General features: G+C 29.4%; 1 protein-coding gene across 1 annotated transcript in view; it reads right to left on the reverse strand.

Moving 5' to 3' along the window:
* Positions 1–790: 790 nt before the first annotated feature.
* Positions 791–24,764, reverse strand: part of LOC136989242 (guanylate cyclase 32E-like) — a 51,289-nt gene continuing 27,315 nt past the window's right edge. Inside the window, exons 4-22 of the mRNA XM_067287356.1 lie at positions 21,454–21,637; positions 21,242–21,395; positions 20,481–20,616; positions 19,441–19,613; positions 17,504–17,603; positions 16,793–16,862; positions 16,539–16,656; positions 16,219–16,395; positions 16,036–16,140; positions 9,810–9,881; positions 8,335–8,500; positions 8,021–8,170; positions 7,766–7,949; positions 7,533–7,673; positions 1,858–1,981; positions 1,546–1,789; positions 1,370–1,468; positions 1,203–1,294; positions 791–1,129 (exon numbers count right to left, since the gene is read on the reverse strand). Coding sequence (XP_067143457.1) covers positions 806–1,129; positions 1,203–1,294; positions 1,370–1,468; positions 1,546–1,789; positions 1,858–1,981; positions 7,533–7,673; positions 7,766–7,949; positions 8,021–8,170; positions 8,335–8,500; positions 9,810–9,881; positions 16,036–16,140; positions 16,219–16,395; positions 16,539–16,656; positions 16,793–16,862; positions 17,504–17,603; positions 19,441–19,613; positions 20,481–20,616; positions 21,242–21,395; positions 21,454–21,637 — 2,813 coding nt within the window. The 3' untranslated portion in view covers positions 791–805. The remainder of the gene's footprint in view (positions 1,130–1,202; positions 1,295–1,369; positions 1,469–1,545; positions 1,790–1,857; positions 1,982–7,532; positions 7,674–7,765; positions 7,950–8,020; positions 8,171–8,334; positions 8,501–9,809; positions 9,882–16,035; positions 16,141–16,218; positions 16,396–16,538; positions 16,657–16,792; positions 16,863–17,503; positions 17,604–19,440; positions 19,614–20,480; positions 20,617–21,241; positions 21,396–21,453; positions 21,638–24,764) is intronic.

The raw sequence follows: 24,764 nt of genomic DNA on the forward strand, positions 1-24,764 counted from the left end.
ATTTTTATAAACTTATCAAAAATAAAATATAGAAAAATATTGCAGTCTTTCCCAAGGATTCATCAATTGATAAATTCAATCTTGTGCAATTTCTGTTACATAAATAGGACTTTTCATTCTTTCTGAAGAACTTGAGAAAAATTGAAGACAAAGTTCAAGAAACAGAGAATTTCATTTGATAAAAGTAAATAATAATACTTTTATTGTCCTTTTCCTCCTCTTTTCAGAGACCTTCCAGTAGCTCGCGTACTACACTTTGACAGCTACTGAAACGTCTATGCTATTACTAAAAGAAATTGTTATAGTACTTCAAAATACATTTTCAATGGAGGAAAATATAATAACATTTATTTATTTATAATTTGAAAGCAGTAATTGTACTTTATTTTGATTAGGAGAATGGCAATGAACGAACGATAACGGAACTATCATCATTATCCCTATGACAAAAATAATAGAAAATAAATATTTGACAATTAAATTACATTTTTATATACAATCTTTTAATATATAACTTTTTTACAAAAATTTGACGAAAAATATATGGTCGTGTGTGTGGATTTATGTCCTGTAAAGAAAACGTGTAAAAGAATTTTAATAAAAATATTTAAAATTTCAATTTTTTGGATGTTTTAGTATGGAAATTTAAGTTAAATTCGGTAGTTCTTCCATAGAAAATAAAATAAATAGATAAAAAATTTCAAAGAAATTAATCTGCAAGAATCTTCGAATAGTCACGACCCAAAAATAAAAGTGGACAGAGTTTTTGGGGTTTATTCTTCATCGATAATTATAGAATTTGTTATCACACGATGTAATCCTGAGATGGATATTCTTTGAAAGTAATGACGGGAGCAGAACGATAACTGTTTGAGCTTCTTTTAGATTCTTTCTTCAAATTCTTTTTTAATTCTTCTAACAAATTCAAGCAACTGTAATTTAAAGTATTATTTACCGGTTGATCGTTTAAATAACTCAAAAAATTACTGTATTTTGAGGGCTCGTTGTAGTAAGGTATAGGAATGGTCGACGGAAGAGTCACACTTTCGTTTTCTGTATCAAATTTATTTAAAGGCAACGTGGGATTACTTTGATCTAACAACCAGTAAGTTCTCATTTCACCCTTTCCCTAAATAAAAAACCAAAATTTTAATTCGAATTTGGTATATTTTTAAATGGAAATAATTTTATAAAATGCTTACCTTAATGGGTGTTAGTCCCCTTTCTTGTAAAACGTATCCTCCCAGTTTGATTAAAATGTTCTTGCAATCTTCGCTAACGTGAATCTTCAAGGCTAAGGGAGGATTGACGATTTTGTTTTAGGAATATTAAAATTTTTTAAAATGCTATTTAATTATATTTAAATTACCTTCTCCTGTAGATTCCATACGAGAGGCAGTGTTAACAGTATCACCAAACAAACAGTAACGTGGCATTTTCAGTCCCACGACTCCTGCCACGCATGGACCTATTTAACCATGTCAAAGTACGTTAACGGATAATAACAAATTAGGCTGTATTATTACGTTAATTAAATAATTATACCTGAATGAATACCGATTCTGAGCTTGAGCCGTTCTCCGGGACGATGGCGAATTTCGAAATTTTGAATGGCAGACAGCAAGTGAATTGCCATAGATGCTATTTGTCCGGCATGTTTGTTACCATTCTTTATGGGTAGGCCGCTGACTACCATGTAAGCATCACCAATGGTTTCTACTTTATAAACGTCGTAATGTTCGATGATCGAATCGAAACACGTGTACAGATCGTTCAACAAATCCACCACCTGCAAAATGGCCGGCTTGTAACTTCACTACTGTTATTTTTATATATATTTTTAATGAATTTTTTTACCTGTAATGGTGTACTGACGGCCGATAATGCAGTAAATCCTACGATATCGCTGAAGTAAATAGTAACAGCATCAAACGATTCGGCTTCTACCGGTTCCCCTCTTTTCAATTGCTCTGCCACTGATCTAAATACGATATTTTTCACGAGTTTAAAACATAAATACATAAAACATTCAATAAATAAGTACAACATTAAATGAGTAATATCTATCTAATGTGATGACATTTTTTCACAATTTATATTTTTGTTTACATCAGGCTGTTCGAGTTGCGCTCTTAGTCATATCATAGAGAAGAATACAATAATAATACAGAAAATAGACATTAAATATGACTTTTATATTCAAAAATTTCATATAAGAAATTGAAAAACTGCAAACAGAAGCTTCGTCAACAATCAGAATATTGGAATTTCTTTACGAGTGATAATCGATAATCGCATTCTTATAAGTTAGGCCTCTATTGAATAGATAAAGAAAAGAAATTTGTATATCATCGAACCATAACACTGCTAATTAAATACACAAGATAATAAGTAATTATATATTAATCACCAATGATAACGACGGATTCATCGGGTCATCACCTGACTAATTAAACTAGGTTAACCATTAATTATCCAGGTTATGGCCCGATGAATCCGACGTTATCATCTGATTCATAATATATGAAGTTTGGATTTAATTTACTATTTTAATTATTGATTTAATCGATATGATTTTTCAATCAAAAGAAGTATGATTTGCTATATTTATGCAATTCGTAATAATATTTTTATATGTAAAAATTATTCCCTATCTTAAATTTATGTATAAGAATGAAATTTCGTTCAAATCTATTCAAAATTTTATAATTTGTATGGAAAGAAATAATTTTGATAACAGAAAATACTTTAAAAAAAGATAGAAATTCCTAAAGAAACAGTGAAAATATTTTAGTTGAGGTTAGATATTTAAATTCACAAAATTCCAGAAAATAACCCTTCTTTACAGGTTTTGAACGTGAAGACGCGCATTTCCTCCAAAAATTCGGCTGATAAATTCGATTCAATACTATTTTGGTCCCAAAAGATGGAATTCGAGACAAAAAACAGGTGAAGATGTAACGTTGCTTCTCCTAAGAATACACAGATTTTTCTAAATACTTTGCATTTTATCACTTAAAACAATTTAAGTAAATTGAAGACGTTGCATTCTATCGTCGATTTTATGTCACTGAAAAAATAATTAAATCACTCGATTTTATTCTTAATTTCTTTCGATTTTTCACAACTTTTTATTCCCAGAAATTAAAATATTGGTCAGAAAATTCATTTTTTAAATTACCACATTGAAGAGAACCAGCATCGCCAATATATACCAAATATAGGCCCCAAATACGTCTGCAGATGGCCGAGGAGGTTAAGGTTTCAGCCTACCGCTGTGGGGAATCCCTGATCGAATTTGCGTGGTGAAATAATCCAGAAATTTTTCTGTCCACCTACACAGCCGTCCCACTGTGGGCCTGGCCGAACTTACGATGAACTCGAAAAAAGGTTCTCTTAGTGCCCATAGGGCAAAGAAAATTTTAACAAAATGGCAGCCTAAGGTCTGAGTTGTGATCAGTTAGGGGGATAACTAGGTGATAGCCAAGGCAGGCACCTCGAGCACCAGATAAAGAGGGGTGTAATTATCTGAATTATTTAATAGTAGTATCACGACTTATTTGTTTATTGATTGCTTTTCCTGGAGTGAAATATGACATGGGCCTACATTAAAATAAGAAAGGTCACCTGGCAAATGGCCCACCGGGAATTTCCAAGTGAGCCGTCCATCACTCGATATCTCGATATGACCGAATGTAAACGTCACACTGGATATTCTGTTCATAGTTTGTCAGATTTTCGTATACTAGATCAATGCGATGTAAATAATGATAATAAATTCGAGAAATTCATTCGTCCAATACATTCTTTTTTCATATTTCATATACATTTTGTTATGCCTATTAAAAATATGCAAACTTTTATGTTAAGAATCCGTGTCATTTACGAATTAATGCAACTGTAAAATTAAATTAACAACTGTGACGAAATCAAATGATCTTGTGTTTTAAGCAATCGATCGATTACTGTAACTGATAGGGTTTTTTGATAGAAACGTGACTAACGTCTTTCTTGATTAATTAATTGAAACTTGATTGATTCAGTTCTCGCGTGACGATCTCGATCGATATCGAAGTTTCGTCACGCAAAATAATTTCCTATTTGAATATAATAAATCTCTAACAGACTCGGTTAAATCGATGTAATTTCTCTATTATATTAAATTTATATAAGCTATTCTCCAGATTTTAGCAATTTTTAAAATATAATTAAAAAGTTCTAATAAATAATTGTGACATGGTCACAATGCCGGGCTGCAATTACTTAATTTAAAATATATGCTCTCCACCTTAAATTAATAGTGTCTTTCCCCTGTACATTATACTTTTCCTTTAACAATAGAGTCGTGCCGGTCATCTATCTAATACGTTTCAGGGAAAAATTTTGAATATACCTTTTTAGTATGACATCACAAGATGGCGGATAAAGAGGTAGCGGTTCCAAATATAATACAATAGTAGCCTTATACTTTAATACAGTAATTTCACTAAATTAAGTAACAAACATACATTTACTGAATTTATTTACTGTAGATTTGAAATTGTATTTTTAAACGAATAACTAAAACATATAACAAATATTCTATTATTAAAAATTTTACGAGATCAGATAAACAACCCACTTCATCCTAGAAAATTCGCAATTGTCATTGACTGTAAGAGGGAGGAATAATGCATCAAATTATTTCGATGAAATGAAACTAAGGCAATGACGTTTAAATATCCCGAAATGCGTAAATAGAAAATGCAAGTAGACTTATATTACAACATTTTACGTAAAAATAATATATACAGGCAAGAAAATTTCCTACCATCAACACAATTGCATTTTTCTGTAAAATAGAAGCGATATCACCTGTCTTATAAAGCAAATTATACGAATTACGATTTCGTCTACATTTAATTTTTCCCATTTGTTCAGAACTATCGGTGCAACGATATTTATTCCCCAATTTTCAACCAATTTATTTAAATTACACAAATATACTGAAAGAGTGTTTTATCCTTATTGAAATTTAAATACGCTTCTGGATGACATTACACGCTTTAATATTGTTAAAATATAAATAATAAAGCCAAATTACTTTTCATTCAGTTATACCGTACACAATATTTTGAAGCAGCACGTGTCAAGCCTTCGGGCTGTGACGTCATCGTTAAAAAAGTCTAACCCTTATTCCCTAGGCAATAAAAATATAAAATACTGGGCTCCCAGAGAGAAAGGGCCCGATATTACATTTACGAAAAGTTATCATAGCCGTTAAAGAATACAAAAATATCAAACATAAAATATATGCTCTCCACCTCAAATTAATAATGTCTTGTCCCTGTACATCATATCTTTTCTGTTTCCTTTTCCTTGCAGACCAGATGCTCTTATATAGTTAATCGGGGCATTCTTCCTCTAAGCTTTTCACATCTGGCCTCGAATTTCATCTATTTCACTGTTTTCTCGAGATTAAGGAAGGACAGACAACCACTGGAAATTTATAGGTCTGCAATTTAAAAATTGGGTCCTGCAATTTAAAACTTGCAGCCCAATAATAAAAATCGACTCAATAAAATAACAAAAACAAGAAAAAACTCTAAGATACCACAAATCCGATAAAATTCTATTGAACAGCAATTCCAAATGCGATAGTTGGTTCGAATAGCTAGCTACTCAGTAATCTAGTATCAATAATAATTCGTTACTATCTACTCGATATCAGTTACCTCCTAACGAGAAATCGAGTAACGAGTAACGAATACTGGGTGCACGAGTATCAAGTTTGTGCATCATCATTGCGTAAATAAATGAAAATCCTCCCGTTTGCTGGCTGCAAACACTAAAATTGAAAAATATATATGTATTGTGTATATATAATAGAAATATTATGTCACTAGAAATATTGATAAATTCTCAGTCTGTCTGTCCTTCCTTAAAGTTAAGAAAGACAGACAGGCACACGGACAACGATGGGAATTTACAGGTCTACAATTTTTCAAATTGCAGCCCAATTAATTAAACAGCAAATTATCTTATTTTTTGTTTAAATAATTAATTAGCACTTATTTAGTGTTCTTAATTTTTAATGTTTTATATTTAAAGTACAGTACAATTAAGTAATGATAACGTCACCAATTTCAAACTTTTTGAAATTGGTGACGTTATCGTTACTTCGACAGTCGAAATCTTCCTAAGTTGACAGAAAATCGTTAGAATTTTCGACGAAACAGTTATCTTCCGAATGGTATAGTTATAAGGATAATTATTTATGTCAAAAGAACACTATCTTGGAAGGAATTGTGGTCTTCTAGCAATACATTGCTTCCTATTTTCTCAAAACAGTTTCTATGAGATAAGAAAATGGATGTATTGAAATGAACTTGATACTTCTACCACGTTAACTCTATCGTAAATTATAATAATCATATTTTTAAAATTTACTTAATTTAAAATATATGCTCTCCACCTCAATTACTGGCTTGCCCCTGTAAATCATACTTTTGCTTTAGCAATTGAGACGTGCCAGTCATCTATGTAATTCCATTGAGGAGAATATTTTTCATTAAATTTACGTGACTTCCGGTACAAACCAGAAGTTTGTATATAGTTCATCGGGACTTCTGGGCTCTGCTTTCTTCTACCTAACTTTATTCTCGAGATTCCTCATTAAGGGGCCATTATAAACAATGTATTAATAACATTTTTGATTCTACATTAATTAATTGCGATTGGTCCTTGATTTTTTAATTAATTATCACAGGAAGATTATCATGTGTTTTTATGTTCATACCTTTCTATTGTTGGGAGCGAAGAAAAGTATTTTCAAGAACAAGTATTGACACACTTTTGAGATTGCATCACACTTGCTTCATTGTTATCATACTACAAAAATCTTGAATTTTTGTAGTATGTGAGGGAGTATTACGGCACGTCTGCCGTTATCCCATATTAGAAATGACATCTAAAAATGGCACGCGTGTGTGTTATGTAACTAAAAATCAATTTGATTCGATTTTCTATACTCATCTAAGCCTGTTATATGATGTTTTTTTTTATTGTAAAGGCAAAGAATGTTTCTAAAAATACAAACAGCATTCGTGAAATCCCGTTTTTTTACACGCTTCCAATCTAAATATAATCTTTCAATTCGTTCGAGTTGATCTGTAAAAATTCGAAAACAAATGTAGTTTATTATGACGTATGACAATGCCGTGCTGCAATTTTTAATAATTTATTTAATTTAAAATATATGCTCTCCACCTCAAATTATAGTCGCTTGCTTCTGTACATCATACTTTTCCTTTAACAGTAGAGTCATGCCGGTCATCTATCTAACTTCTTTCGGGGATGTTTGAATTGAATTCACGTGACTTCCGGTGTAGATTGGAAGTTCATATATAGTTAATCGGGCCTCCTATCCCTAAGGTTTCCATATCTGTTCTCGTCTTTTATCTATCTTACACCGTTCTCATGATTAAGAAAGAACAGACAGACAGACATTGGGAATTTACAGGTCTAGAAACAGCCTTAAAAAAGATTCTTACTTTGGAAGCATTCTAAGTAGCAAATTTTCAGTTTTCTTCTTTTCTTCTACTAATTGATTCGTTCTTTCTTGAACTAAACTTTCCAAGTTATAAGCGTACTTCTCCATGATTACAATCATATTATCAAATATATTTGGCTTTCTATAGAAAACATAATTAAATTACAACATAATTAACATAATTAAATTATAATATAAACGATACTAATAAAGTTTAAATTTAAGTTTACTTACAATCCCGATTGCATTTCTCTTAATTTGATATTTACGAGTCTAAAATCGGGTCTGTATTCGGGTTCCTCCATCCAACATTCTTCCATACATCGTTTAATGTAATCAGCACAGTTTAGAACCTCTATAGGGGGTCTGTACACTTTATTATCGTACTGGCTCGGATTCATTACTCTTTCTACTATACCTAAATATAATTTTTAACATTTTAATTCACTTTTTTCAAGAATTAGTAGGGATTATAAAACTCTTATTTACATTTTACGGGGGGAGAATCGGGTCCCCACGGTCCAGATCTTCCAATGATTTCGTATAATATTATAGCAAACGAGTACACGTCACCCTTTTGTGTACCTCTGGCTGGTGGATTCATCATTCTTAACAATTCGGGTGCTTGCCAGATGAGACCTAAAGAACTAAATCTGACTGAAGTAAAAAAGTTACAATTTCGCGTAACTATGCTCCATTATTACTTAATTAGCATAGTTAAATTATACTGTAATTAAACATACAATTTAATTACAGTTCGTACGGTACGGTTGGTAAACAGTTAAATTTTGTAATTCTTGTACCTTTTTGACGTCTCTGATCCATTAGAGGTGGTAATTCTTGACCCGATTGAAACTCGTGTAGTCCAAAATCTGTAATCTGCAAGACCCATCTGCTGTCGACTAGACAATTCGATGATTTAAGATTCCCGTGTGATATAATTTCACTATCGTGAATGTAAATCATTCCCTAGTTTAAATAATAAATTAATTATTATCACAATTCCGGGTTGCAATTTTTAATCATATTCTTAATTTATTTATTTTAAAATATATGCTCTCCACCTCGAAGTAGTGGCTTGCCCCTGTACATCATACGTTTCCTGATGACAACGTAGCCATGCCGGTCATCTATGTAACTCCGTTCGGGAGAAAAGTTTTTGAATTGAGATCACGTGACTTCCGGTCCAAACCGGAAGTTCGTATATAGTTAATCGGGGATAAACTCCGGGATACGAACCACCGACTAGATAAACGTAGGTTCGAATCCCATTTTCCTCTACACAATTTCCTATTTATTCTTCGATGTTTGTATATCAAAACTAAACATTTTCTCATGCTCGTTATTAATTTATATTTGTCTAACCCGAATAAATTCATTTATTAAATATAATTTAATGGCTATATTATTTATTTATATAGACTCGAATGATATAAATCATTCAAAAGATCTATAAACGTCACTATTTATTTTCACAATAAACATCAAAATTTAATATTTAAGTAAATAATCAAAGGCATTTCCTTCAATCGTCATCAATTTATTAAGAATATAAAATTCAATTCAATTTATTATATTTATATAAATATAAGATGTTAATACTTAGTTAAATTAAGCATCCCACTTCATCTTCATCTAAAAAATTGTTTAAAATTTAGGAATTTATATTTTTTTAAAAATGAAAGTAAACCGAATGAAAAATGTATTTTATTCAGAAATTAAAGTAGAAAAAAAAGCAAAAACATTAAATAAAAATAAATAAATGACGTTATTTACTCGAGTTAAGCTGAGAAAATAGAAGAAGATTGGAAAAAAGGGGGAAGAATTGAGTAATACAAATGACACTCAGAAATCATGCGATATTCTAGAGAACAAGAGGGACAATTATCTATATTCTGCTTTTATCAATAGCTTTTTGATAAATGCTATCTTTTAATTATTTATCCTCTTAGATAACAAAGTTTCTTCTCTATAAAAAACAACTATCTTCTCTCTCTCTCTCTCTCTCTCTCCCTCCTCCCTCTTATTCATTAGATAAGCGAGAGCAATTTTTCATCATCATTTTTTGTGCACACTTCTTACACATTAATAACAATTTTTTCTTATCTTCAAACATTAATTTAAAAATAAATACAATATAAAAAATATTATTATTATATATATATATATATATATATATATATATATATATAATGGCCCAAAAATTTTACTTTATTAACTTTTGGCCCATTTTTTATAAATTAAAAGATAGATTTAAAAAATATTAAAATAGAATTACCTTTATTAAATCTGACACGAGGGATGCTATAAATACATTATCTAAATCTAAGTCTTCGTTTCTCAATACTTCCTACAATAATAATAATAAAGAATTTTAAAAATTTAAAGAATAATTTTCTAATATTTCTTTACAATTTAACAATTTATTTATTTAAAAAAAAAAATATTTATTCAATGTATTTCATTTCTAAAGAAGTGAGTAAAATTGAATATGTCGATATTCCTTTTAGTTATGATATTTACTAGAGAATATGTAAGGTTTCTATTGTAAAACTGCTAAATGTCACGATCCGAGGATTCATTTTTGGAAACGTTTTCTTACAAACAGTTTGATTTTAAAGGAAAAATAAATTTAAAACTAAACGTTTATAAGATTTCGGTACGAATCGTACGTGACAAATAATTGTCACATCACACGAATCACTTGTTTTTTTCGAACTTCTATTGACGTTCGTATGTTTTAAAACCGTAACTTTTAATGTAAAGACGATTAAATGAGTTTTAAGTGTCTAATTTAAAAATAAACCAGCAACGAGTTGCTCAACTTTCCCGGCGACATTTAAAAATTTTGGTGGAGCCATCTGTTATCATATTTTATTTTAAAATCTTTTTATATTTTAAACTGTTATAAAAAGACAAAAAGCTTAATTTTTAGGGTTTTATAAAAAAAAAAAAAATGTAAACATTAATAACGAGTAAAATCGTCAAGTCCGACCCTACTGGAGATACAAACACGACCCCCTTTATCTCCCCACTCCGTCGACCTTTACCCACCAAAATTTAATAGCATAAATTCCCCTAATACACAAACCGTCCTGAAAAATTTTAGAAATTGTCGGCAATAAGCACAGGAGATATTAAGCTTGAAAGAGGGTAAACAAAGTTGTGCCTCCGATACACAAACGTCCATACATATAGGGAAAAAAAAACCTCGAATTCTTTTGCATTTCTCGACGTTTGAAGGTCCCCGAGTCAAAAAATGACCCCAAGGTTTTTATATTTTTGAACTGATGGCCATGTAACGTATAAAAAAGCCGAGAAAGTAAGAATGGGTCACTTTCACACTAGAAAAACAAAAAAAAATTTGCATAACAAACTCGTAATCAATGTAACGTTAAGGAACCGCAATCTAAACGTCACTAATGACGTATAACTAAGAATTTTCGCTAAAAACTTTCGATTGGATTTTAAATCTTTACAAGTAGGTCAACGACGTTTCTGAGTATCAATCTATAAATGATAAATAGTAACGAGAACGTTTCTTTTACCGTATTATCGATCGATGAAGGTGATAAGCTGTTCAAATTATGTCGAAATTGTCACCAAATTACCGTTATATTGTCTACTAAATTTATCAACTTTAAAAGAATTAATGCCATAGTTTCGTCTGTCTACCCGTAAATTATGTACAGAAGATTTAAAAATTGGGAACGAATCCAATAATCTCGATAAGTCTCTCATTAAGAAAGTTCGATGAAGGTTTATGTCTTATGCAAATTAGCCAAAGAAAATCGAAAAATAATTTGAGAAAACACACGTGAGAATTCCATGCGTTTAAACTATTTGTATATTTAAATTAGTTACTTTTATAAAGAGGTTCAATGAATTCATTAAACTTCTCATAAACGTAGTTAAATGTGTTGCGTGATTAAAGATTCTTTTACCTTGGAAACACCGAATTAATTCATAATAAGAAAAAATATCTAGCAACGAGTTGCTTAACTTTCCTGGCAATATTTAAAATTTTGGTGGCGTTATCTAATACGATATTTTATTTTTAAAAATCTTTGTATAGTTTTAGTTATTATAAAATGACAAAAGATTAATTTTGAGGTTAGGGGTGGGTTTTATAAAACATTGTATATGATAACAATGAGTAAAATCGTCATTAAGTTCGACCCTACTGGAGATACACACGACCCCCTTTATCTCCCTATTTCTTCGATTTTTAACCGTCAAAATTTAATAGCATCGATCCCCCTAATACACAAACCTCCCTGCAAAATGTCGTAAATTTTCATCTTGGGGGAATTTTTTGACCGATGGCAATACTTTTCCTCTGTTATATACAAAAGAACCGGGACAGTAACCAGATTTATCTTCTAAGTCTCCATCTTTGTAATGCATTGTTTTATTTATTAATTCGTAAATTATTTTTTTTCTAAACTTAAAAATCCAATTATTATGTTAATTAACTTGACGTTAAGAACGTAAATCGACGTCAAATAACCGATTTTAAAAAGTTCGATTCCTTTCCGGTTCATATTGATATATTTAATTTATATTGATAGAGTATCTAATGAGCATTATTCCTTGGTCTTTCGTAGTTTATAAATAATTTTAATTTTGATTTATTACAATTTTTCAATCAGAATTCTAAAACTTTTCCAATAATTGAAACGACTTCTATTTAAGAATATTAATGTGCATAGAAATGCAGATTATCACTTATTTAAATACTAGCATTTTTTACTCTTTCTGCCTAATAAACTAAAGAATTAAAGGCCTTCCATGTCCTTACGGTTTTACATACCGGTATGTGTTTCTATATTGTTTACTTGGACTTTATTTATTAAAAGACCAGTGTGATAAGGTCCAAGTAGACAATATAGAAAGATATGGAGGGCCTTTCTGTCCATGTCCATCGTGAGTTCCGCCAGTTCCCGGATATGTCGGAGAAGTTTTTGACATATCCGGGACAGACCATCCACAAAGAATTTTCTTTTCTACATTCTCAATTTTCCGTGTAAGTCCTACATCAGTCAAGATTGAACTAGATCCCATTGAATTGGGGGAAAAATAAAGTTAGATCAAACGAAAAAAAAAATGAATGTTTCGGTTAAATTTAATTTTGTTTTGTTTATTTCATAAGATTAAGACTAAATTTTTCATTCAGACCTGATGCTGAATATGTGTAATATTGTTAGAAATCAATAATGAAGTATTTGCTCCCTTTTTTAGGCTCTTTCTGCCTTGTGAGCAATCAGAGGGTCCTTTTTTCAATCAGGAAGTGCTCTTTATTCCATATCCATAGTGGATTCGGCCAAAGGTAAGGGATTAGACTCAAAATATTTGAAACAGACAGTCCATTAAAAATTCCTAGTCCGGATTCGATCTCGGATCCCCCGGTTGTAAGCTTCTACTATCCAAAAAGAATGAAATATCGAATGGAGAAACGTGAGAAATGAAGATTATGTAAGGAGGTCGAGGAAAATTGTTAAAAAGTAGGACGAGAAATTAGAAAAAACTCTAATTATCTTCCAAAAAAAAGAATAAAAAGAAAGAAGAAACCTAATCCGCCGGTTAAGAAAACAATATACAAAAAACAAGTTATAAATTCTTACTTATATCCTGATATATAGACATAAAAAAAGAAAATATTATAAATATTGAAATTCTTAAAGAGCAATTATTTAATATCATCGTCACAATGCTCTTAAGTTTAGTAGTGTTTTTGCCCCCGTACATTATACTTTTCCAGTTAACAATGAAGTCGTGCCTGTCATATATCTAAACTTCGTTCGGGGGAGAATTAATGAATTGAAATCACATGACTTCTGGTCCAAATCGGAAATTCGTATGTAGTTAATCGAAGCCTCCTGTCCCTGAGATTTCTATATCTACTTTAGCTTTAATTTATCTATCACCGTTCTCGAGATTAGGGAAGGATAGACAGACAGTGGGAATTTATAGGTCTACAATTTTTTTCTAATTGCAGCCCAACAATCTAGTTGTATTGAATATACGGATAAGGAATAAAAATCCGAAAATACAAGTATTAAAATAATTATTATAACAACTTTTTAAATATCTTATACTCTAAATGCATTTTTTTTTAAATTTGCTCTCTGAAGAAATTTACAGTAGATTTTATAAAGAAACTTTTATTTTAAAATTTATTAAAAATTGCCATACGAGAATTACTGTAAACTAACGGGAAAAAAAAAGATCCAGCAACGAGTTACTTAACTTTCCCGGCAACATTTGGTGGCGCAATCTGTTATCATATTTTATTACTTACTCGAGATACACACGACCCCCGTTATCTCCCCACTCCTTCGACCTTTAACCACCAAAATTTTATAGCATCGATCCCAATAATACACAAACCTCTCTACAAAATGTCATAAATTTTCGACAAAAATCACGAGAGTTATTAAGCTTCAAAGAGGGTAAACAAAATCGTGCCACCCACACACACTACATCCATACATACAGAAACTCCCCCCCCCGAACTTTTTGCATCTCTCGATGTTTCAAGAACCCCGAATCCAAAAATGTAAAAATCTTGGGGATCACTTTTTTGAGCAATGGCCACATTTTCCCTCTGTTATATATAACAGCTGGGAAAGTAAAATGCAAATAAATTCGTAAATCACGAAGAATTTTCAAAATGTTTCACTAAAATTTTATAAGAATTTTTTTTTTTAAATTCTGAAAAGAAATTAAATCCGAGTATCTCTTTGTACGAAGAAAAAATCTCCAATATCTAATTACCCACATCGAATATCTTTACCTTTAATGGAAAGTGATGAAAGTCTCGTAATCAATTGATGATAGAAGAAAGTCTTACATAACATTTTTTCTTTGTTGCAATTCTGCAGAATAAAATTAATTAACCCGCAGATAATGTCCAGTGTTAAACCTTTTTCAATTGAATATATTTATGCCAGGATTAAGGTCACGTTGTAGGAATCGCGAATTCAAAAATTTAAAAAAAAATTCAAATTATAAATTAAATACAGCCAAATACTTGTGTTTTATACGATTCTTTTTAAATAACGAACATTAAACACTATTATAGTGACATATAATAAAGATCAGCTTATCAATAACAAGAAAAAAAAATGTAAAATTAAAGCTAAATGTAAAAAAAAAAACTGTAAGATAAAAACTGTTAAAATTCTCTTAATTATTCATTTAGTTTAAATGTTTAATTTTCAACAAGGCCATACCAGGGGTACCGCCAACCGTGGCACGTAAACAGATTTTAATGGCAGACAATAGATTCCGGATCCACAATACAGAAAAACGGAAAACCGAGAGGCGAAAAATCCACTTATAAATATTACATTCATAATTTATTCACTAACAATTCGAAACATTTATTCCATCCACTTTACTTTTATCATTACGACTATTTCGAAATTCCACTTACTGTGCTTACATTTACTTAAAAGTTTTCTTCGAAAGCATCGCCCACACAAAGCATCAAGTATTATAAAAGCCATACGTGTAGCATGGCTCGTAGAACACAGTAAAAACGTAATTTATAAGTATTATATCTTCTTTGACAAATTTATCATTATTCCATACTTGTTTATTGCTAGTAACAATTGACTAAAGAACTGTACCAGATTTTAATATATATATATATATACGAGCATTGTTTCTAGTCAATTTTTCGTGTAAAAAAATTATGAAAATCCAGCAATGAGTTGCTTAACTTTTCCGGCAACATCTGGTAGCGCCATCTGTTATCATATTTTATTTTAAAATGTATTATTACATCAAATCATACGACAGAGAAGTTAAGTTAAATATAAAAAATTAAACTTAAAATATTATATATAACAATATCTAATTTGAGTTAAACTTTGATACCACGTGTTCATATTTATTGTATTAATTAGAATAAGTTTGTCCCTTTCCAAATTTAATTTTTTAAATGTTAATTAATTAATGATTGAGTACAATAATACAATTAATAGTACAAGAAAAACAGAAATTTTCTACTGTTTTTATTGTATTTAAATCTACTACTTGAAGCTATTTTCTACCGAAAAATCCCTTAATTACGAACACAATTACCGTATTAATTTATTCGATAAATTTTAATAGTTCTTAAGTCTATCAAATTTTACATTATGTTTAAAGTTTATATTCATAAAAGTCGCATTCATTCAATTTATTTCCTTTAATTTACTTAATTACACTTTTTTTAAACCATTCTTTAATTTTAACAATTATTTCTCATCCCACGATAATACTTTTAATAATTTAAAAGAAAATTCTTCATAAACTTAATGTATTACTTTTTAAATTTCTATTTACAATTTCAAAATTAATTTTCTAGTATATTTAAAGTAATAAAAAAAGGATTAGTGTAACACTTTTTCAACCGTTAGTTCGCGATCTACGGAGGATAAATTTGAATACAGAAATTTATTATAAATATTAAATATAATTATAAATAAAATATATAAAGGGGTGAAATAACTAACCTCTAAACTTCCTCGAGCGCAATATAATTTAAAAATGCAAATATTTGGAGGATCCACACAAGCTCCAAGGAAAGGGTTGATGTTTTCGTGTCTCATTTCTCTAATCTAAAATTGAATATATTATAAATTTGATAATTAATAAAATAAAATAAAAATGTTTTAAATATAAAAAAGGAAATTTACTCTTATTAGTTCTTTTCGAATACATCTAGTCAGATCGACACTTCTTTTATAAACATGGCGCAAATATACGACGTTTCCTTTATAAAATCCAATTTTTGCTAAAGTACGTCCTGTAATGGGATCCTGATTCGTGGGATCTGAAAGGGCGCTACATTTACTCTCGGTCAATCCTTGCACCTAAATATACAAACAAATTTATGAAGGGATTACTTTAATTTCCCTACTGGTAACTCTCAAATCCCTTGTGGTTACACGTTTCTAGTAAGCTAAACTCTTGTAAAATAAAAGGTTGGGAAGCATTAACTTTAAGAGATACTTACGTTGATATTCTGTTTATAATTCTGTAAAGCATCGTCCGAATTAGTTTTTAATAAAACAACATCCTTAACATCGACTTTCCATAGTAAACAAGCTAATTTTAATTCGTATCGATAATGTCTAAAATAAGAAAAAAGTTAAATTTCTAGGAAAGGAATATATATATATATATATATATACAAGGTTAATTTTAATTTAATTTAATTTTTTAATTCTTATAAAATAAATGAATAAATAAATTTAATATAGAGCTTACCGAAATGCGAACGTTCCGGCAATGACTATGATGGAAATGCATATCGAACACATAATTATAACTTTTAACCCTGTAAATTGAACAATAAATTATTTATTTGATAACAAGGTTAATAAATAAAATCAAGAGAATGCAGCCATTTTAATTTATTCTCTCTCTCTCTCTCTCTCTTCTACAACTTCTCCTCGTCATCCTCCGCATCCTTTTCTCCATTCTGAATTTATGAGTTAAAGCTTGGCATCAGTTAGAAATTAAGATGAAAGTTACTTTAAAAATGAGGTTGTCGACTAAAATCTATAATTTGAAACTAACTCAAATTACGTAATAAAGTGGTACTAAATTAATTTTACTTGTAATTTGCATCCCATTGCTACGTCACATTCAGCAAAATAATTATATTTTTCGTATAAATTTTTATATAATAATAATATTTACTTATTAAAACTAAAATTAAAATTTATTTTTTATAACATTTATTTAAAAAATATAAATCAAAAAATTTATATAAAATTGCGTAAACAAGAAAATTCTCAACGGTGTATTATTACTTATTTTTTATTTTTTGAAAATCAATTTTAAAGATGCCAACCACACGACAAGATTTATATATTTTTTATACAACTGTAAAATGCAATAAATGAATAAAATAAAAAATGAAAGTTTTATATAAACTTTATATTTTTATACAAAAGAAAATAAATAGAATCTTACTGGGAGAAGATGAACATTTTTCGTCTTTAAATCCACAAAGAGGTTCGCCTTTAGGGGGTCCTTTACCAAACCAATTAATATTTCTTCTCAGATGAATAGTCTAAATTATAATTATCATTGCTAAATTCAGTGTCATTAAACTTTAATAAATAAATAAAAAAGTTACTTTCTATTAATATATAAATCATTTTATCAAATACTTTATTGTGCATCTCTAATACTAACACGTTCTAAAATTCGAGGTAGTTTTTAATATATAGGGCGGCACAAAAGTCATTTAACCATGTTTTAGTTATACTTAAAAGTATTGTATTTAATTAAACATTGCAGATACAATTTAGAACTTACAATGGTCAACTGACTATTTTAATATAGAGATGATTTTTCTTCCCTGTTTTTAAATGGATGTATAACTAATATATTTTACAAATGTGTATATATAATTTAAATGAAACATTTAAAATACGTAAATTAATGAAGAATACGATTAATTTTTAAATTTATTTAATTTCAAATATATGCTCTCCATCTCAAATTAGTAGTGTTTTGCCCCTGTACATCAGACTTTTCCTGATAACAACAGAGTCGTGTCGATCATCCGTTCTGGAAAATATTTTTGAATTGAATCACGTGAATTCCGGTCTATACCGGAAGTCGTATATAGTTAATCGGGCCTCCTCCCCTAAGCTTTCTATATATGGTCTCGGATTTCATTTATCTAACATCGTTCTCGAGATTAAGAAAGGACGACGGTGAAAATTTATGTCTACGAGTTTTTTTCAAATTGCAGCCCAATGTATTGTCTCTTTTGAGAATTTTTTGTAAATTTTCACCTAAACTAGTTTAAAGGTCACTTTCCTTCCAATTATCTTCTTTCAAATGTTGATCAGTTTCTTTTATTTTCTCTTAACTAAACACTAAATCTTTAATAACGATTTCACATTATTTTTTTATTACACACAACACGTAATAATCCTTAATAATGATTTAAAAGCAATTATTTTTCTATTTGATACAAAGAAATTTTTATATAATAATTATATTGCTAAGTAACGAGACTTGAAATTTTTTGTATTTACCTAAGAATATCGGATTTTTTTAAAATTGTTCTCTCAATTATAGTGTAAACGTGTGAATCAGTAAATACAACTAGACGAGCGTAAAACTAGGAAAGTTGAAGTTAAGAGTGAGTGATGTTTCACGCTCGTTTGATAGTCAGACAGACACTAAATCTGTGTATAAAAATGTCACAATGTGACAATCGACGATTCGGAATGCTGTAAATAGAAGGAAGTGAGGCGAAGATCAATGGAACAGAAGTTTCGGACAATTCTCTTCATCTAGGTGCAATCAAAAACCACTCCGGAAACAAAAGGAAAAATGGCCGTCGTTTGGAGGTTATTTTTTATGCGTTTTTATTCAAAAAGTTCTCAGCGGCTGAAAAAAATGGCCGCCGTTTAGAGGGGCCGTTATTAAAGGTTCTTCTGTATTACGTTAATGATCGTAATTTTCTAGAAATTATCAGATTAACAATTTTACAATACAGTGGGGCCTCGTACTTCGAACGCTTCGGTGTTCGAACGGCCCTTGGAATGAATTAAATTCGGAGTACGAGACACCAATGTATATCCTATTTTTATGCTTCGAATGAATTTTTAAATAAATTTTAAAACATTTTACAAGTAAATCGCCAACCGGGTTACTTTAACCTATAATGTCACAATTAAATAACTAAACATTGGGAGATGCTGTTAGAGTATTAAGCTGTAATTTAAACATTAATAGAAATTAAACTTAATTAATTAAATTTAATTTAATTTAAACATATTTAATAATTAAACTTATTAAATTAAATTTCCAGAATGGAAACTTAAAGATAATTTTTAAATACATTAGAGGGAGGAATAAATACTAAAGAGCAAAAAATGTATTCTTACGGGCAAATTTTGTTGATCGTCATTGGTGAAATGAGCAACTGGTTGCATGCTTTTAAATAAATGAATGGCATCGTGAGGCAATTTCAATTTGGTCTTGTTAAAAACGGCCAAAACTGTGTAATTGCCTTCCGTATCTCCATTTTCGTCCATCATCACACTAAATCCAAGAATACCTAAAAGAACACTCGTTTAGATCGATGGAAACTAGTTACAATGACTGGAAATGTTTATATCACCGTAGTTCTTTTATTATACGATGTTTAAAATTTAATATTTTATGCATTTAAGTGTAGGCAAAGAGACAAATCTACTTTTGAATCTCTACAAATTTACCTGTACTTGCCACTGATTTCGGTTAATTGTCACTTATCGTACACCAGATGTTAATCCACACACCGTTTTCATAGAAAAGATCTACTTTCAGTGTGCAAATTTACAACATCCTGAATTGTCTTATATATATACTAGACTAATGGGTAACTTGTGTATACATATGCATACAAGTAACCAATTAGTCTAATCATTTTTATTGTCGAACCGTTTGCAATCGACCCCCCGACTAATATCCGACTCCCAGAAAATATAGTTTCGATCCTGGAGGGTCGAATCGATCACGTCATTATGTATTGTGACATCGTCACAATGTCCGGCTGCAATTTTTAACCATATTTTAAATTTATTTAATTTAAAATATATGTTCTCCACCTCAAATTAGTGGTGGCTTGCCCCTGTACATCATAATTTCCCTGATAACAATAGAGTCGTGCTGGTCATCTACAGAAAAATTTCTGAATTGAAATCACGTAACTTCCGGAGCAAACCGAAAGTTTGTATATAGTTAACCGGGGCCTCCTCCCCTAAGCGTTTTAATATCTAATCTCGACTTTCATCTATATAATATTGTTATCGAGATTAAGGAGGACAGATAGACAGTAACCGAGGGAATTTATAGGTCTACAATTTGTTTCAAATTACAGCACAACTAACTAACACTAAAGGGATTAGTTCATTAATATACACACTAATTGATTGACACTTACTATCGTAGCGACGTAATAATAATTTTTTGATAATAGCCTCTCCGTCGTATTCCGATCCTCCTTCGGCCAGTACGTCTGTCAGTCCTCGAGCGTAAAGCAATAAAGCATCGTAAGCGAAACCGCTAAATATTGGTACCTACAATTATTAATAATAAATAAATTTATAAAATAAAAAAATAAATTTGTTGTTTAGATAATTAAATATTTGTTTAAATTATATTAGCGAATTTAATACTATGTTCTAAACTCATTATATTTAATGGCATCTTAATTGTTACTAAATTCAATTAAAATTTTATTCAATTCAATATAATGGAAGTAGCATGAAGGGGGAAGTAGCATTAGCATTTTACACAATTAAAATGTCTGTAAAATAGTAAAAAATTAACTGGTTGACATTTCGGTAATGATTTTTAAATTATTTTTAATCAAAATATAGATTAAAAATTTAAGGAAAAATATTCGAAATAAATAAAACTCGTTGTCTAAATTAGAGTTAAGTGACGAAAGTATATAATAGATGTTATTGTTTAATTTTTTATTATCCTTCTATTAAATAATACAGCCATTTTGAGATGAGAAGTAATCAATTTTCTTCGTTAAATTAATAAAAAAAAATGTAATTAAAGTTAAGGAAGGTAATTCTACGAGAGGAATTAAGCTAATTATAACATCACAGAGAATCTATTTTTTTCTTATCTTATTTAAATATAAGTATTTTTAATTTAAAATTTACTTTAGAATGCATTTTATTTTATTACCTGTATATCAATTAGAGGATGGAAATTTATATTAAAAGGCGGTTGAGACGAATAATTCTTAACTTTATCTTGAAAAGTATAAAAAAATGGATTGGATGGAGTAGTTAAAGTGACTATCAGTACTGATTTAATTGGAGAAATATCATAATCGAGAGTGAGAGCATCCGAATCTGAAATATATATATATAATTTAATTTATTTATCAAATTAATTTCTGTGATAAATTAATTATGAAATACTTGCATTTTTTAATATACATTTGTTGAATGTTTGGATTATATATTTCTTCCTCTTCCACGTAGATAATTATGTATTCTCCATTGGATAAGAGACCTTTTTGATACATGACTGTAGAAAAATCTATCACGGCGTGAATTTCCGATATCATCACGTAAACTTGTAATTAAAAATTTGTAAAAATTGTAATTAAAGATAATTAATTTGTATTTTTTTAAAAAGAAATTAAACACTTCCACCTTATAAAAAACACGTCTCAAGGGAAGAAAATATGAGTAGATACAATTTACATTAGATTAATTATATAAATGAATATAGAAGAAGACCTAAGAATCAGTTAACAGAAATGATATTTTTTAAATACTATTGTAAGAATAATTCAAATAGCTGACTTTTGGTATACAGTAAATAATTACTAATTAAATCTCAACTGTATGCATATAAAGAAGAAATTTTAATAAACTTTCATCGTGTGTTGTATGTATAGGATTTCCTAAATATAGTCTCTTTCACAAAGTAATTAGAGACCATTGTCATTACAATGTAAACATCTTACTATATAGATTACAACAATATTCTATTATAAACGTAATATATATAACAAAATAAAGCATAAAAGGAAACGGTTACTCGTCTTCATATTGATTTTTGTGTATTATTAATCGCTTGTACTTCGTCCAATATAATTTAAATTTCTATTATAATAATAATAGAAAACGGTAAAAGAGCGTGTAAATAATTTTTATATAAAGAAAATCGTCGCAAGAGAAGACATTGGCAGGATGCGAGTATTTAAAATTAAAAGTGATTTAAGATCTATCGATTTTTTTTTACTCTTTGTTTGGATTGCAATGTTTAATCTTTTCGCTGCTTGCACCCTTTGAATTTTTTAAAACAAGCTCTCCACCCTTATAAAAAAATTCCTTAATGTATGTTTTTTATTATTTAAGGGAGTAGGATGTCTCATTCTTTGATCTTAATTTTAGTCTAATTTTAGTTATGTGATTAAGAAAGACACTCATAAATTGTACTGGTACGAAACTCAAATAAATATAACGTTAAAAATCGAATGTATGTCACAATGTCAGGTTGCAATTTTTAATCATATTTTAATTTGAAAAACTCACGTGACTTCCGGTTTAGCATAGTTTTAAAACAACTATTTCAAATTTTTAAAAGTTACAACATCGATTCTGTATTATTGTTTTATTTATGCCACTTTATTTATTTATTTTTGAACGATAGAGTACGAAGAAGATCTTTTAAATTACAGGTATTTTTTAAATAAATAAATAAACTAATGGAGACGTCATCTATGGATATTATAAACATTAATCTTCGATATTTTTCTTAATGGATTGAAATCTTTGCCACTTTTGTGTAAGAAAAATTCGGAATTATACGAAAATAATTACAAATTTATACATATATATCTAGTGTAATGGATTTTAAGAAGTTCAATTTTTTATTTTCTTACATTTATCATTTATTTTTCACTTTATACGTTATTACTTATATACTATATATAGTCTAGCTCTCAAGATTACAAACGTAAATATATAACTAGTGACACAACATATATAAATTACTTTACACATCCTTTACAACTGCATATATATATATATAACTATATAGAACGTAAAAACGAAAAAATATAATAAATCGAGTTTTAAAAAATTTATAAATTATTCAGCTGCAATTTGAAAAAAATTATAGACCTATAAATTCCCACTGTCTGTTCTTCCTTAATCTAGAGGACGGTGTTAGATAGATGAAGGTCAAGACCGGATATGGGAAGCGTAGGGGCAGGAGGTCCCAATTAATTATATATAAACGTTCGGCCTAGACCGGAAGTCACGTGATTTCAATTAAAATTTTTTTCCCTGAACGGAGTTAGATGACTGGCATGACTCTGTTGTTATAAGGAAAAGTATGATGTACAGGGGCAAGACACTAGTAATTTGAAGTGGAGAGCATATATTTGAAATTAAATAAATTTTAAAATATGATTAAAAATTACAGCCCGGCATTGTGACGATGTCACAATTTTTGCTCGTTCAAAATTATTAAGAATGTTAAAGGAATTTATAACCAATCCATCAAGATGGAAAAATTGTGCTTCAAAACTGTACAGTACTTTTAATCTACTTATTGAATACAAAAAAGTGGCTCAAAAGCTATTTAACCTTTGTAAACACTACGCTGATACGTATTTAAATACTTCAATACTTACATACTTCGAAAAAATGGTTTAAAATAAGGTCATGTTCTTGTTCAGTTGCAGTGCTTTGAAACACTTATAAATTGCTTGGCATGTTTATCAAAACAATACACAGTTAACCGATTTCTGGATCGTCCTTAATTTAAATCAGATATTTGAAACGATTATGTTGAAATAACTGTATACGTTGAAAGAATAAACAATCTTAGATTTGCTAATGATATTGATTTATTAGCGAAGAATCTTCAAGAACTGACAAATCGACTGAGAAAACTTTCAAGGATTTTGACTCTCCATTAATATCTAGAAATCAAAAATTATAATCACTAACGAAACCTCACTTATCAATAAAAATACTGTCAAGACAAAAGATTAATGACATTCATCCTGAAGAATCTAAACAACAAATTCTTATTACAGTGTGTACTTCGAAGTAATGGCGAATGGCAATCGATGTTAGAGCAAGGACTGAAAGTTTCATACCTCAAAGACTTGAGACTCTTTAAACTGTAAAAAAAATTGATTTAAAACTCAATTACGTTTTATAGACTATTTGGTTAATTCAATCCTTCGTGGTTGAGGAATTTGAAGATTAACGGGCAATTATTTATTGTGACATCGTCACAATGCTCTGAAGCATTTTGTTTCAACAAATAGTCTTTGAAGCAAAGTGTCTAAAAATTTCTTACATGGATCCATATGAAGAAAGAAGAAATACGAAACAAAAAACAAGATCTTGACTTAATATTATAACAAGAATACAAGTGAAGCACTGGACACGTGAGGTATGCATGTCTCCCCTTTATAAAAAATGGGAAATTTATTGCAATGTGAATTTATAATTATTCTAATATCCATTAAAAAATATATAGCTTCTTGGAAAACCTGTTGAAAATGCTGCAATTTAATTTACCGTAACATTCATTAAAATATATTTTGGGCATCTATATTACAACATATGTGCATTTACTTTAAAAGATAATGGCCTAGAAATAATAATAATAATAATACAATTTCACGAAGAATCATCAAATTAAATGAACATTCATTAGAAAGTATTTAGAA

The sequence above is a fragment of the Centruroides vittatus genome, unplaced genomic scaffold (assembly GCF_030686945.1).
Source record: "Centruroides vittatus isolate TY-2023 unplaced genomic scaffold, ASM3068694v2 scaffold_450, whole genome shotgun sequence".
Taxonomy (NCBI): Eukaryota; Metazoa; Arthropoda; class Arachnida; order Scorpiones; family Buthidae; genus Centruroides; species Centruroides vittatus.